The 13384-nt window shown below is 39.3% G+C and overlaps 1 protein-coding gene across 4 annotated transcripts in view; it reads left to right on the plus strand.

Annotated features, from left to right (window-relative positions):
- The window catches only part of CSGALNACT2 (chondroitin sulfate N-acetylgalactosaminyltransferase 2), a 74615-nt gene that overhangs the window by 47914 nt on the left and 13317 nt on the right, over positions 1–13384 (plus strand). For 3 of the 4 annotated variants that reach the window (XM_061161542.1, XM_061161544.1, XM_061161547.1), the window contains one exon: positions 4528–7517. The exons of the other annotated variant lie outside the window; for it this stretch is intronic. In XM_061161542.1, the coding sequence (XP_061017525.1) occupies positions 4528–4820 (293 nt within the window). In that variant the 3' untranslated portion in view covers positions 4821–7517. Of the gene's footprint in view, positions 1–4527; positions 7518–13384 lie in introns of those variants that run through there. 4 annotated transcript variants of the gene reach the window in all.

Genomic DNA, 13384 nt, shown 5'->3' on the forward strand with positions numbered 1-13384 from the left:
TTGAATCTATCCGTCACTTCCACTATATATGCCTAGGGGATTTGATTTAAGTTGTATCTGGTTGGCCTGGTGGTTTTCCCTGCTTTCTTAGGTTTAAGCCTGAATTTTGCTCTGAGAAGCTGATGTATTTTTAATAGAATACATATACGTCCATTTTACCTTCATTTTTATAGTCAACCATTTGCTTTGGAAATTCCTCCACCTTTTCATCTCTGTAACAAATGATAGAAAATCAGCAAATAGTAATAAAAAGACTATTAAGTAAAACTAATACATTTTCCCCCTGATTTCTTGCTTAATAAAATAGTAAGGATCCATCATTGCCTTCTGACCTCTGTTATTTCTCACTGCTCCTTTCTCTTTTCCCCCCTCATATTCCTATCAGATGTATATTGGAGCAGTTAATGGTGTTCCACATTTCTCTGAGACATGTTCATTTTCCTTCATCCATTTCCTCTTGTCTTTCGTTAACATAATCTCAATTGATCTGTCTTCAGGTTCTCTGATTCTTTTGTTAGTTCATATCTACTTGTTGAGCTGCGCTAGTGAATTTTTCATTTGAGTTATGGTGCTTTTTAACTCCAGAATTTCTCTTATTAAAGATATATGATTTCCATCTCTTTATAATGTTCTGTACTTGATGAGACATTGTCATTTTTCTGTTACTTCTTTAAGCATGATTTCTCTTAATTCTTTGAACATATTTATAATGGTTGTTTTGAAATCTTTGCTAAAACTGACATCTGGTCCCTCTCATAGGCAGTTTCTGTTGTCTGCTTCTCTTTTGATATATAGGTCACAGTTTTGTTTCTTTCAATACCTTTCCTTTTTGAAAATGAGACATTTTAAGTTATGTATTGTGTTGATTCTAGATATTAATTTCCCCTGCCCCCAGGGCTTATATTTTGTTTTACCTTTACAATTGTTTATTGACCCCCCCTGGTGGCTCAGATGGTAAAGCGTCTGTCTATAATGTGGGATACAGTGGTTCGATCCCTGGGTCGGGAAGATCCCCTGGAGAAGGAAATGGCAGCCCACTCCAGTATTCTTGCCTGGAAAATCCCATGGACGGAGGAGCCTGGTAGGCTACAATCCATGGGATCGCAAAGAGTAGGACACGACTGAACAACTCCAATTCCACTTTACTTGTTTATTGATTGACTCGGTTTTACTATTTCAGTGAATTATGGCTCCCCATCCTCCACCTCATGTCACTTCTCACGTCACTCATCAGGGCATGTGTACAGTCATCCTGGGATGACATTGGATTGAGTGGATATCTTTTTCACTGTCTCCTCCCATGCCTCTGCTGGTGTCACGCCCAGCTATTAGGCTGCATTAATTTGCTCACAGGACAGTGCTCTGGGACATAGATTGCTCCACAGTCTGAATGGATTAGACTAAACCCTTTTGAAAGTGTTAGTCCCTCAGCTAAGTGTCTGACTCTCTGCAACCCCATGGACTGTATGTAGCTCACCAGTCTCCTCTGTCCATGGAATTCTCCAGGCAAGAATACTGGAGTGGGTTGCCATTCTGTGCTCCAGGGCATCTTCCTGACCCAGGGATCGAACCCAGGTCTTCTTCATTGCAGGCAGATTCTTTACCATCTGAGCCACCAGGGAAGCCCTTAACCCTTTTGTAGGGTAGTTTTGGAGGCAAGTTTTTGAGATTTGTTTGGACCCCAGGATGGCTCTTAGCCGTTTCTCTTCCTTCCTCTCTGGTAAACTGGGTGGCCTACATTTTAGCTTGCTCTAATGGCTACCAGCACCTCTTAAAATTGTTCATCACCAAATCTCCAATATTTACAGGAGCACCTTTAGGCCTTAATTTCTGTACACTTTCTTTCAGGTAAAGTCAGTTCCTTTGGGAAGAGCTCTGGAGTATTTGTTCTTATGGACTGCCTCTTCCCCTAAAAAGCTCTGAGTCTCTGCTCGAGACCTGGGGGTGGAGATGGTGACATAGTTCTCTCAGAGGGACACCCCTGCCTTATGATCAGAACATTAGGTGGGAGCCGAAACGCCCCTCTCCCTCTTCAGTTCAGTCCAGTCGCTCTGTCATGTCCAACTCTTTGCAACCCCATGGACTACAGCATGCCAGGCCTCCCTGTCCATCACCAACTCCCTCTCCCTCGTGAAGAGCCTCTATCCTGTGAATTTAGGCTGGGGAAGACAGGGAACCCCTGCCCCTCAGCAGCACTTGTTTGCAATTTCGCCTCTTTCATTTGGAGCTTGTATTCCTTTCCCTCTTTCCTTCTGGCTGTCCCATTATACAAACGTTATACCTTTGGTAGTTGTCCCATAGTTCTTGGATGTTCTGTTCTGTTTTTTTTCTTTTTTCCCCCACCTCCAATCTTCTTTCTCTTTGTGTTTAAGTCTTGGAAGTTTCTATTCATGTGTCCTCAAGTTTAGATATCTTTCCTCGGCCAAGTCCAGTCTACTAGTGAGCCCTGCAAAGGCATTCTTCATTTTGTTACTGCTTTTTATCTTTAACATTTCTTTTGATTCATTCTTAGAATCTATCTCTGCTTCATTGCCCATCAGTTCTTGCATATTGTCTTTTTCCATTACAGCCCTTAGTGTATTAATCATAGTTGTTTTAAATCCACAGTTCTATAGTTCCAACATCCCTGCCATATCTGAGTCTGGTTCTGATGTTCCTCTTTCTCTTCAATCTTTTTGAACCTTCAGTTTGTGTAATTTTTTTTTCGTAGCTGAACATGATATACTGGGTAAAGAAGACTGAAGTAAATAGGCCTTCAGTGATGTGATGATAAGGCGTGGGAGATGAGAAAGTGTTCTATAGTCCTATGATAAGGTCTCAGTCCTTTCTTTAGTGATCCTGTGAATCTGGACCATGAATTTTGCAGTCATTTCTCAGACACTGCCCCCAGTCTTAGGCAGGACAGGATGGCTAGAGTGGACTAGTTGGCTATATCCTTTCCCCCAGATAGGTTAGGCTCTGGTAGGATAGTTTTTCCTGAGGGTAGACCTTGTTAGGAACAAAAAACACCCTGGCATATTTCAGTATGGTTACTTTCCCACTCCTGAAAGCACTGCAGGATTTTTCTGCAGTCTTCACTGTGAGAACCTGGTAAACCTAGAGGTAAAACTCACAAAAGTGTATGGGCCCCTCTGGAGTTTTCAATTCTTAGATTTTTCCACTGAGCCTCTAGCAGTTCATCAACTCAGACTTTCCTACCCCTGTACTGGTTCCCCTGGAGATTTCTTCTAGTCTGTTTCTTCTCTAACATTAATAGTTATGATTCTGTCTTACACACCTAGTCTATCTCTTCAGTTCAGGGAAGAGCAGTTTGCCCTATGACTTTATTTCTCTGAGGGATCTGAGAAGAGTTGAGTTTTCAGTTTGTTCAACTTTTTATTTGTTGGAAGGATGGAATGAAGGTCTGTCTGTACATGTTGGACAGAAATGGGAAGTCCTCTATTTATTTTCACTGTCTACAACCATCTGTAATATTTGAGGAACTTATTCATATCTACAAGTAAGAAAAGCCAAGATATACCAAACATAGCATTTAGTAAAGCTGTGATTATTTAAAATAATACTTTTCAGAGATCTCAGGATTCTTGTCATCCTGTAAGTATGAAATTAAGTGACATGGAATTATTTGATAAAAGACATCATTTGGAAACCTAGATTTTAATAACAATTAATTTTTTCTCCATCTTTCAGAATCTTTTCTAGCTCTTCAAAAAACCCAAAATAGTTTGTATTCTCCATGCTTCTTTACAGTTAGTTCAGCCTAAATCAACTTAAAAATAGTATGAACTTGATCTCCTATGCTCTAGGTAAGGCTATAAGTGACATTTAACGTTGCCAAATCTACTTGATTCTCTTTAATTGAGCAGCACATGACCATTTCTTCCTTAGGATGCTTTCCTCACTTGACTGCTGTGATGACACATTCTCCAGAATTCTCTCCTTCCTCTGGGGCTGCCTCAGTCTCTTTTGCTAACTTTCTCTGCCTGTTTGCCCTCTAGATACTTGGCATTTCTTAGCAGTTAGACCTGGGCCCTGTTTTCCTTGTAAACTTTATTAGTAATTTCATCTACTAATGTGGCTTTAAATCATCTGTGTGTCCATTCTCAATTTTATGTGTCCCACTTGGCCCATTTCTTCTGTTTTCCCCTCTGGAAAATTTTCTGTGACCCAGAAAAACTTGGATCTCAAAGGATAGAAGAAAAACACCATAAAACATTAATGGTGGTGATATTGTGAGTGATTTAGGTTTCCTTCTCCTTTATTTGACTTTCTAGAAATTTCCTATAAAACTGAAGTTGGCAAAGTATTCTCAAATATTTAGTCTTATTTTTGATACTCAACAACAGACCCTTGACCTTCCAGCTATCAGCTGGTAACTGTATTTCTAAGCCAAGATGTCAGTCCTCTACTTCAGGTGTCTTTAGATTGTACACGTCATCTTATTTGAGGCAGAATGTTTAAATCTTTATCAGGTTTGACTGTGCTCTGCCAGGCAGCTATTTAATAGTATGAGTTTTGATCCTGCAGGTGGATTTGATATGGAAGTAAAAGGTTGGGGTGGAGAAGATGTTCATCTGTATCGAAAATACTTACACAGTGACCTGATTGTGATTCGGACTCCGGTTCCTGGTCTTTTCCACCTCTGGCATGAGAAGCGCTGTGCTGACGAGCTGACCCCTGAGCAGTACCGCATGTGCATCCAGTCCAAAGCCATGAACGAGGCCTCTCACTCGCACCTGGGAATGCTAGTCTTCAGGGAGGAGATAGAGACGCATCTTCACAAACAGGCATACAGGACAAATAGCGAAGCTGTTGGTTAATGTAATCATTGACACATTATCTGAACCACAAACCAGGACTATTTGTTTAGCCTTAATTCCAATACCAGATGCAGTGCCTCTTTCAGGAAGACATGCTTTTGTGTTCTTGCTGATGTTACTTCAGCAGTTTAACTTGGTGTGAGAAGAAAAAGCAGCGTTGCAATGCAGAGTCTCTTTTTCTGAGCATACCTCACTATGGATCATTGACAAATCAAAATCTGGTATTTGTTCTGAGAGTAGTCTTGAGTTACTTTCTACCTGGCTTCATGTTCTGATGTGTATCCTGGTTGCATCTGGGCTGAGGGGTGAAATGTGTTGTGCTCAAGGTAGGTTGGAGCATCCTGTTCCTTTAGAGAGGATGGAGTGTTATGGATGGAGTGTGTCAACAAGGGTTCTTCACCTGCTGACCACTGAGTCAACCTGCTTGGTTTTAAATGAAGATCTTTGGTCATTTGCTTAAAGAATCCTTTTTCACTGAAGCAGAGGTTAACTAAATGACATACCTAAATTCCCAACTAATGAAGAGCAGGCAGAGATAAAAATTCCTCAGCTTTGTGTTGCCTAGCCCCCTGAATGTCTATTTTTAAACAAATGGGTAATAGTAGAAAATACTAAGGATAGAATCTATCACTTGATTAAAAATATAATGTGTTACAAATTTATCATCATGTTCAGGATTAGGAGTCAGAGTTGCTGTAGGCTGTTCTGAACAAATAAATATGGAAGCACCTTAAACATAACAGTTAGTTATGCTGGAGTACAGGACACCGGGGGTGTCTGGGAACATCAGTTTACGTGAGCCACGGCTCTAGCAGGGCCTTCTTGTGGCTCAGAGTAGATGAACATAGCATAGCGTTGTGTGTTTCTTGCTTTGTGTTGTCTCATTTAGCATGGATCCATATGTTTGTTTTATCCTTTTTGTCTTCTATGTTAATTATGCTACATCTGTATTTACATTATTATAATACTTAGAGTTGAGGGGAGAAAAACCAAGCAATTTAATGAGGTATGCCATAAGATCATACTGATTCAAGGAAAGGGGCAGAACAGAACATTGTCTAAATGGAAATCTGAATTATAGAGTATTTTAGGGAATATATAACTTGCAGATAGAATGATGTTTTAATTGAGGTATAAATTATATTAATGAGACAAGATGAGGAAGCAGTTACATTCAGATAGGACTGTACTGTGCTGTTTATCACACATGGATCTTTTGCCATAGGGTCAAGCGCTATATCCACAAATTGGAGATGTGGTGAAAGGCATGCATAGATTTTTGAACCTTTGGCTTTTCAAAGGGACCTATACGGAATTCTTTCTATTGTATATAAACCCCTGAAAATTCATGGAAGACAAATCATTATTCTTTTTGCTCCGTATATCATATCATCTGAAATATTATAAGTCCCAAATTTCTTGGTGCTACATGAATTCAATTTTACAGTAACTCTTACTGTTCTAATTTAAGTATTAAATTGGGATAGCATTTAGACTTGGTTTTTTAAGATGTGTAAAATGTTCTCTGCAAAATTGTTCAGGTCATTGTCTCCTTTTATATACAGTTATTTATTGTAAAGACCAGTGAATTAAGATATTTAAAGTGAGAGAACCTAATTATTTACAGAAGTGAGTTGTAGTTTGTTTTTTGACAGAACCAAATGAATTTTTTCTTCTTTTTTAAAAAACAGGCTTTTAATTTAAATATGGAAGCTAAGCAATGGAAACTTTACTATGTTTTTGATAGTAAAAGGTACCAATAAAGTATTTTATTACCAAAAGTTAAATCAAAATGTGATAAGCTAATTTCTTTCTGTTGGAAAGTATCAAATATAGAAAATTGCATGACATATAACTGTGTACTTTAAAGAATAGTGATGCCAACACCAGTGTAGCAGCTATTCAGATTTGAATCTCAAACTTTGTTGATGAAAGGCCTCTGTGTGCACTTTCTTAATCACATACCCTCACTCTGTCCGTATTAGTCACTATCCTGATGATTTTTGTGATAATTTTTCACTTATTTTTCTTCACTGTTTTCCCAACTATGTATGTATATCTACACAATAGACTATTTTACCTGTTTTGAATTAATATGTGTATTATTTCATCATATATTCTCTAACAGTCAGTGGTTTTTTTTTTTTGTTCATTCATGTTAATCTCAAAGTTAATTCATTTTAATTACTGATTAGGATTCCACTAAATGAATATAGTGCAGTATTCTTTCTACTCTTGATAGATATTTGGATCACTCGTTTTTTTTTGTTGTTCGTTTCCTTATTTGCTTTGGCTTTCACAAGCAATGTTGCCATGAATACTTCTGTGTGTGTCTCTTACGAGCATTTGAGAACTTCTCTAGGAGTAATGATGCTAAGTCACCAGTTGTGTGTATATTCAACTTACTTCCCAAAGTGGACCACTTCCAGCACTGTAAGAGATTCATTTTGCATCCCTGGCAATACTTAATTATGTCAAACTTTTTAATTTTTGCTAATCTAGTGGGCTTTAGGCATGAATTGTAGTTATAATTTTCATTTCCAGTCTTTTTGCCCATTATTATAAGTTCATATGAATTCTTCACATATTCTGAGTACTAATTCTTACTGGTTAAATATTTGCAAATATCTTCTCTGGGATGTGACTGTCCTTTCCCATTCTTCATGGTACTTTTTGATGAATAAAAATTAACTTTAATATGTTTAGTTAATCTTTTTTCCTTTATGTATTCTTTTTATTGTTAATTTTTGACATCATAATGGAGAAAAGTATTTTAAAGCTGTTGTTCTGTATTATCTTCTGCGTACCTCATACATAGCTTTATTCTGAAGGATTGTCATGGTTATTTGTAACCTTTGTACTTTCATAAAAGTTTTAGAATAAGCTTGCTAAGTTTCATGAAAACTTTTGTGAATTTTTATTAGAATCTCATTGAATCTATAAGATCACTTTGGGGAAAAAGTACATTTTATCATACAGAGCCCCCCAGTCCTTGAACATGATACTATCTATTTTGGCCTTTATTATCTTCACTTAAGTTTTGTACTTTTTCACACAGTGGATTTACATGTATTTTTTAAAGCTTTTTTTCCTAGAGAGTTTGCATTTTTTATGCCACTGTAAATATCTTTTGTTCTTGTTTTTTTGCTGGTATTTAGAAATCAAACTGATTTTTGTTAATTTTTGTGTTCAGTAACCTTGCCAAACACAATTTTTTTTTCCCACACCGTCATGTGGGATCTTAGTTTCCTGACCAGGGATCAAACCCATGCCTCCTGCAATGAAAAGCTGCAGTCGTAAAAAAACAAAGAGTACAGTCGTAACCACTAGACTACCAGTGAAGTCCCAAACAATTCTAATATTGTATTTCTAGTTGGCATTTTTTCTGTTACACAGTTGTATTTTGTTGCCGTCCTTTAATAGACTGGAGCCTGGTGGTCTGGAGTCGATGATAAGAAAGTAAAAGAGATAGAGAAAGAGGCTGATATTCCTTGGATTACACAGAAAACCAATAAAGCTCTTGACACAGAGCTTGCACTGCTTCATGTAGGCACCAGGTGCCCTCTCCAGGGGTGAAGGCACAGTGTGCCTTCTCGAGAGGGTCTTAGAAGCCCGGGCAAGAAAGTGAGCTCAGCGGGCTTCTGTGCTCCAAAGAATTAGCCTGAGAGAGAGACAGAGAAGGAAGGAAAGCTCTGATGGAGCAAAGGTGTTTTATTCAACATAGTGTGGGTATATATACTGTCTTACAAGGTAGCTATTTTCAGCAAAGATAAAAATAAAAAGTCCAGCCTTAGAAATTATCAAGGAAACATAAGGCAATCCATATCAAAGAGAGACGGTTGTAAATAATCACTTTTACCTTCTTGTCTAACTCAATGAAACTAAACCATGTTGTGTGGGGCCACCCAAGACGGTTGGGTCATGGTGGAGAGGTCTGACAGAATGTGGTCCACTGGAGAAGGGAATGGCAAACCACTTCAGTATTCTTGCCTTGAGAACCCCATGAACAGTATGAGAAGGCAAAATGATAGGATACTGAAAGAGGGACTCCCCAGGTTGGTAGGTGCCCAATATGCTGCTGGAGATCAGTGGAGAAATAATTCCAGAAAGAATGAGGGGATGGAGCCAAAGCAAAAACAATACCCAGTTGTGGATGTGACTGGTGATGGAAGCAAGGTCCGATGCTATAAAGAGCAATATTGCATAGGAACCTGGAATGTTAGGTCCATGAATCAAATTGGAAGTGGTCAAACAGGAGATTGCAAGAGTGAATGTTGACATTCTAGGAATTGGCAAACTAAAATGGACTGGACTGGGTGAATTTAACTCAGATGACCATTATATCTACTACTGTGGGCAAGAATCCCTTAGAAGAAATGGAGTAGCCATCATGGTCAACAAAAGAGTCCGAAATGCAGTACTTGGATGCAATCTCAAAAAACGACAGAATGATCTCTGTTCATTTCCAAGGCAAACTATTCAATATCACGGTAATCCAAGCCTATGCCCCAACCAGTAACACTGAAGAAGCTGAAGTTGAACGGTTCTACGAAGACCTACAAGACCTTTTAGAACTAACACCCAAAAAAGACGTCCTTTTCATTATAGGGGACTGGAATGCAGAGGTAGGAAGTCAAGAAACACCTGGAGTAACAGGCAAATTTGGCCGGGGAGTACAGAATGGAGCAGGGCAAAGGGTAATAGAGTTTTGCCAAGAGAACGCACTGGTCATAGCAAACACCCTCTTCCAACAACACAAGAGAAGACTCTACACATGGACATCACCAGATGGTCAACACTGAAATCAGATTGATTATATTCTTTGCAGCCAAAGATGGAGAAGCTCTATACAGTCAGCAAAAACAAGACCGGGAGCTGACTGTGGCTCAGATCATGAACTCCTTATTGCCAAATTCAGACTTAAACTGAAGAAAGTAGGGAACACCGCTAGACCATTAAGGTATGACCTAAATCAAATCCCTTATGACTATACAGTGGAAGTGAGAAATAGGTTTAAGGGACTAGATCTGATAGAGAGCCTGTTGAACTATGGACGGAGGTTCATGACATTGTACAGTAGACAGGGATCAAGACCATCCCCATGGAAAAGAAAAGCAAAATGGCTGTCTGAGGAGGCCTTACAAATAGCTGTGAAGAGAAGTGAAAAGCAAAGGAGAAAAGGAAAGATATTCCCATTTGAATGCAGAGTTCCAAAGAATAGCAAGGAGAGATAAGAAAGCCTTCCTCAGCTATCAATGCAAAGAAGAAAACAACAGAATGGGAAAGACTAGAGATCTCCTCAAGAAAATTAGAGATACCAAGGGAACATTTCATGCAAAGATGGGCTCAATAAAGGACAGAAATGGTATGGACCTAACAGAAGCAGAAGATATTAAGAAGAGGTGGCAAGAATACACACAAGAACTGTACAAAAAAGATCTTCACGACCCAGATAATCATGATGGTGTGATCACTCACCTAGAGCCAGACATCCTGGAATGTGAAGTCAAGTGGGCCTTAGGAAGCGTCATTATGAACAAAGCTAGTGGAGGTGATGGAATTCCAGTTGAGCTATTTCATATCCTGAAAGATGATGCTGTGAAAGTGCTGCACTCAATATGCCAGCAAATTTGGAAAACTCAGCAGTGGCCACGGGACTGGAAAAGGTCCGTTTTCATTCCAATCCCTAAGAAAGGCAATCCCAAAGAATGCTCAAACTACCGCACAAGTGCACTCATCTCACTCGCTAGTAAGGTAATGCTCAAAATTCTCCAAGCCAGGCTTCAGCAATATGTGAACTGAGAACTTCCAGATGTTCAAGCTGCTTTTAGAAAAGGCAGAGGAACCAGAGATCAAATTGCCAACATCATCGAAAAAGCCAGAGAGTTCCAGAAAACATCTATTTCTGCTTTATTGACTACGCCAAAGCTTTCGACTGTGTGGATCACAATAAACTGTGGAAAATTCTGAAGGAGATGGGAATACCAGGCCACCTGACCTACCTCTTGAGAAACCTGTATGCAGGTCAGGAAGCAATAGTTAGGACTGGACATGGAACAACAGACTGGTTCCAAATAGGAAAAGGAGTATGTCAAGTCTGTATATTGTCACCCTGCTTATTTAGCTTCTATGCAGAGTACATCATGAGACACGCTGGGCTGGAGGAAGCACAAGCTGGAATCTAGATTGCTGGGAGAAATATCAATAACCTCAGATATGCAGATGACACCTCCCTTATGGCAGAAAGTGAAGAGGAACTAAAAAGCCTCTTGATGAAAGTGGAAGAGGAGAGTGAAAAAGTTGGCTTAAAGCTTAACATTCAGAAGACTAAGATCATGGCATCTGGTCCCATCACCTCATGGGAAATAGATGGGGAGACAGTGGAAACAGTGTCAGACTTAATTTTGGGGGGCTCCAAAATCACTGCAGATGGTGACTGCAGCCATGAAAATTAAAAGATGCTTACTCCTTGGAAGGAAAGTTATGACCAACCTAGATAGCATATTAAAAATCAGAGACATTACTTTGCCAGCAAAAGTCCGTCTGGTCAAGGCTATGGTTTTTCCAGTGGTCATGTATGGATGTGATACAGTTGGACTCTAAAGAAAGCTGAGCACCGAAGAATTGATGGTTTTGAACTGTGGTGTTGGAGAAGACTCTTGAGAGTCCCTTGGACTGCAAGGAGATCCAACCAGTCCATCCTAAAAGAGATCAGTCCTGGGTGTTCATTGGAAGGACTGATGCTGAAGCTGAAACTTCAATACTTAGGCCACCTCATGCGAAGAGTTGACTCGTTGGAAAAGACCCTGATGCTTGGAGGGATTGGGGACAGGATGAGAAGGGGATGACAGAGGATGAGATGGCTGGATGGCATCACCGACTCGATGGGCATGAGTTTGAGTAAACTCCGGGAGTTTGTGGTGGACAGGGAGGCCTGGCGTGTTGCGATTCATGGGTTCGCAAAGAGTTGCACACGACTGAGTGACTGAACTGAACTGAAACATACGGTTCATAAAAAGGAAGAGGGTCATAAATAGTTACTTATCACTGTATGGAAAAACTAACGAAGGAAATGCTTGCATTCCTCAGCCCTGGGAGTAGCATGCCACTCCTTTAAATTCCTGAATATTCAGGAATTAATAAGGAACAGAGGATTCATGACAGATCAGAAACAGCACACAGGAAGCCTCCTGTTACATGCTTCCTGACAATTCCCTCTATTTTATTATATTTGTTAAACAGGTCCTGTCCAATTGAGTTTTTGTTAGTATTAACTAACATTATAGAAAGACAACAATAAACAACAAATATAATTACCAAGACAATCACCAAAGTTACAGTTCCAGACCCAATGCTGTGGGTAATACTTTGAAACCATCCCCATGGGTCTAGCCCAGATAATTGATCAACGAGTTGTTCAGCTAAAGTTTCTGAATTAGTGGAAGAGGGAAGACGTTTAGAAAAAGTTTCAAAGATTTCCTTTTGCAGTAATTGTACATTCAGAGAGGCATTATCATGTATATTTTGTAAATGAAATTTTATTTGTTCCCAGTTGAAGGCACTATGATTGAATAGGAGTAACACAAAATTGAGTAGGATTCCAATCATATTTTAGTATCACTTGTTGTTGCAAATCTATTAATTGATCTCCAACCCATTTAATGGCTGTTTTTAGTTCTTGTATTTTCTTATGAATATCCTCATCTACCTGAGCCTGAATAGCCCACATATTATGAGCATCCTCAGTCCAATTTTGGATAAAATTATGTGTTTGAATTGAGGTTTGTAAAGCAGTGCCGGCAACGGCAGCAGTGGTGCAAATAGCTATTAACCCCAAAATGCCAAGAATCAGCCATCCAACGAATCGTTTAGATCATTGGAGCAGTTTAGTAAGTAATCTGGAAGCGAGTCCAGCCATGGGACCTTCTTCCCAGGCTCATTGGAGATTTATTGGTGACCACAAATTACATCGAGATCAAAGAAATCAAAAGGGAATAATTTTTTAAAGAAATAGAGGAGTTAAGACAAGTATACAGCTTGCAATTAATACAAGTTACAGAACATAAAGTCTTATTAAATTGTAAATTTACTATGGCTATAATAAAAGGAAGTGGGACACAGGCCTGTATAAAATATGACTGATTATAGCAAAAGAAATAGTTACTATGACCACGATTGGTCCCTGTGAAATGTCCGGTCCAAGTCCCAAGTTCTTCGGTGGTGGCAACAAGTTTCCAGACGTCCCATTGTTCAGGCCCACTCTGTTTATGGAGGACGAGGGGTGCTATTCCACCGTCAAGCCAGCCAAGAAGTCCTTTGTCATGGTAATGCTCTATCATAGTGTCAGTAACTCTGAGTAGCATAATCACATGCAGTGTTTATATCATCTGAGCAGTTAGATAACCACATACCATGGGGTCCCCAATCGACAATGGTGTGGCTAGCCACAAATATTAGTTTTCCTGATTTGGCTTGACATTTGTTCCAACGAACAGGAGTATATTTACAGTTCTTATAAATAAACGCTTCGCATAATGTTCTTTGTTCTTTCCCTAACTCTTTCC

Source organism: Dama dama, chromosome 15 (assembly GCF_033118175.1).
Source record: "Dama dama isolate Ldn47 chromosome 15, ASM3311817v1, whole genome shotgun sequence".
Classification (NCBI taxonomy): domain Eukaryota; kingdom Metazoa; phylum Chordata; class Mammalia; order Artiodactyla; family Cervidae; genus Dama; species Dama dama.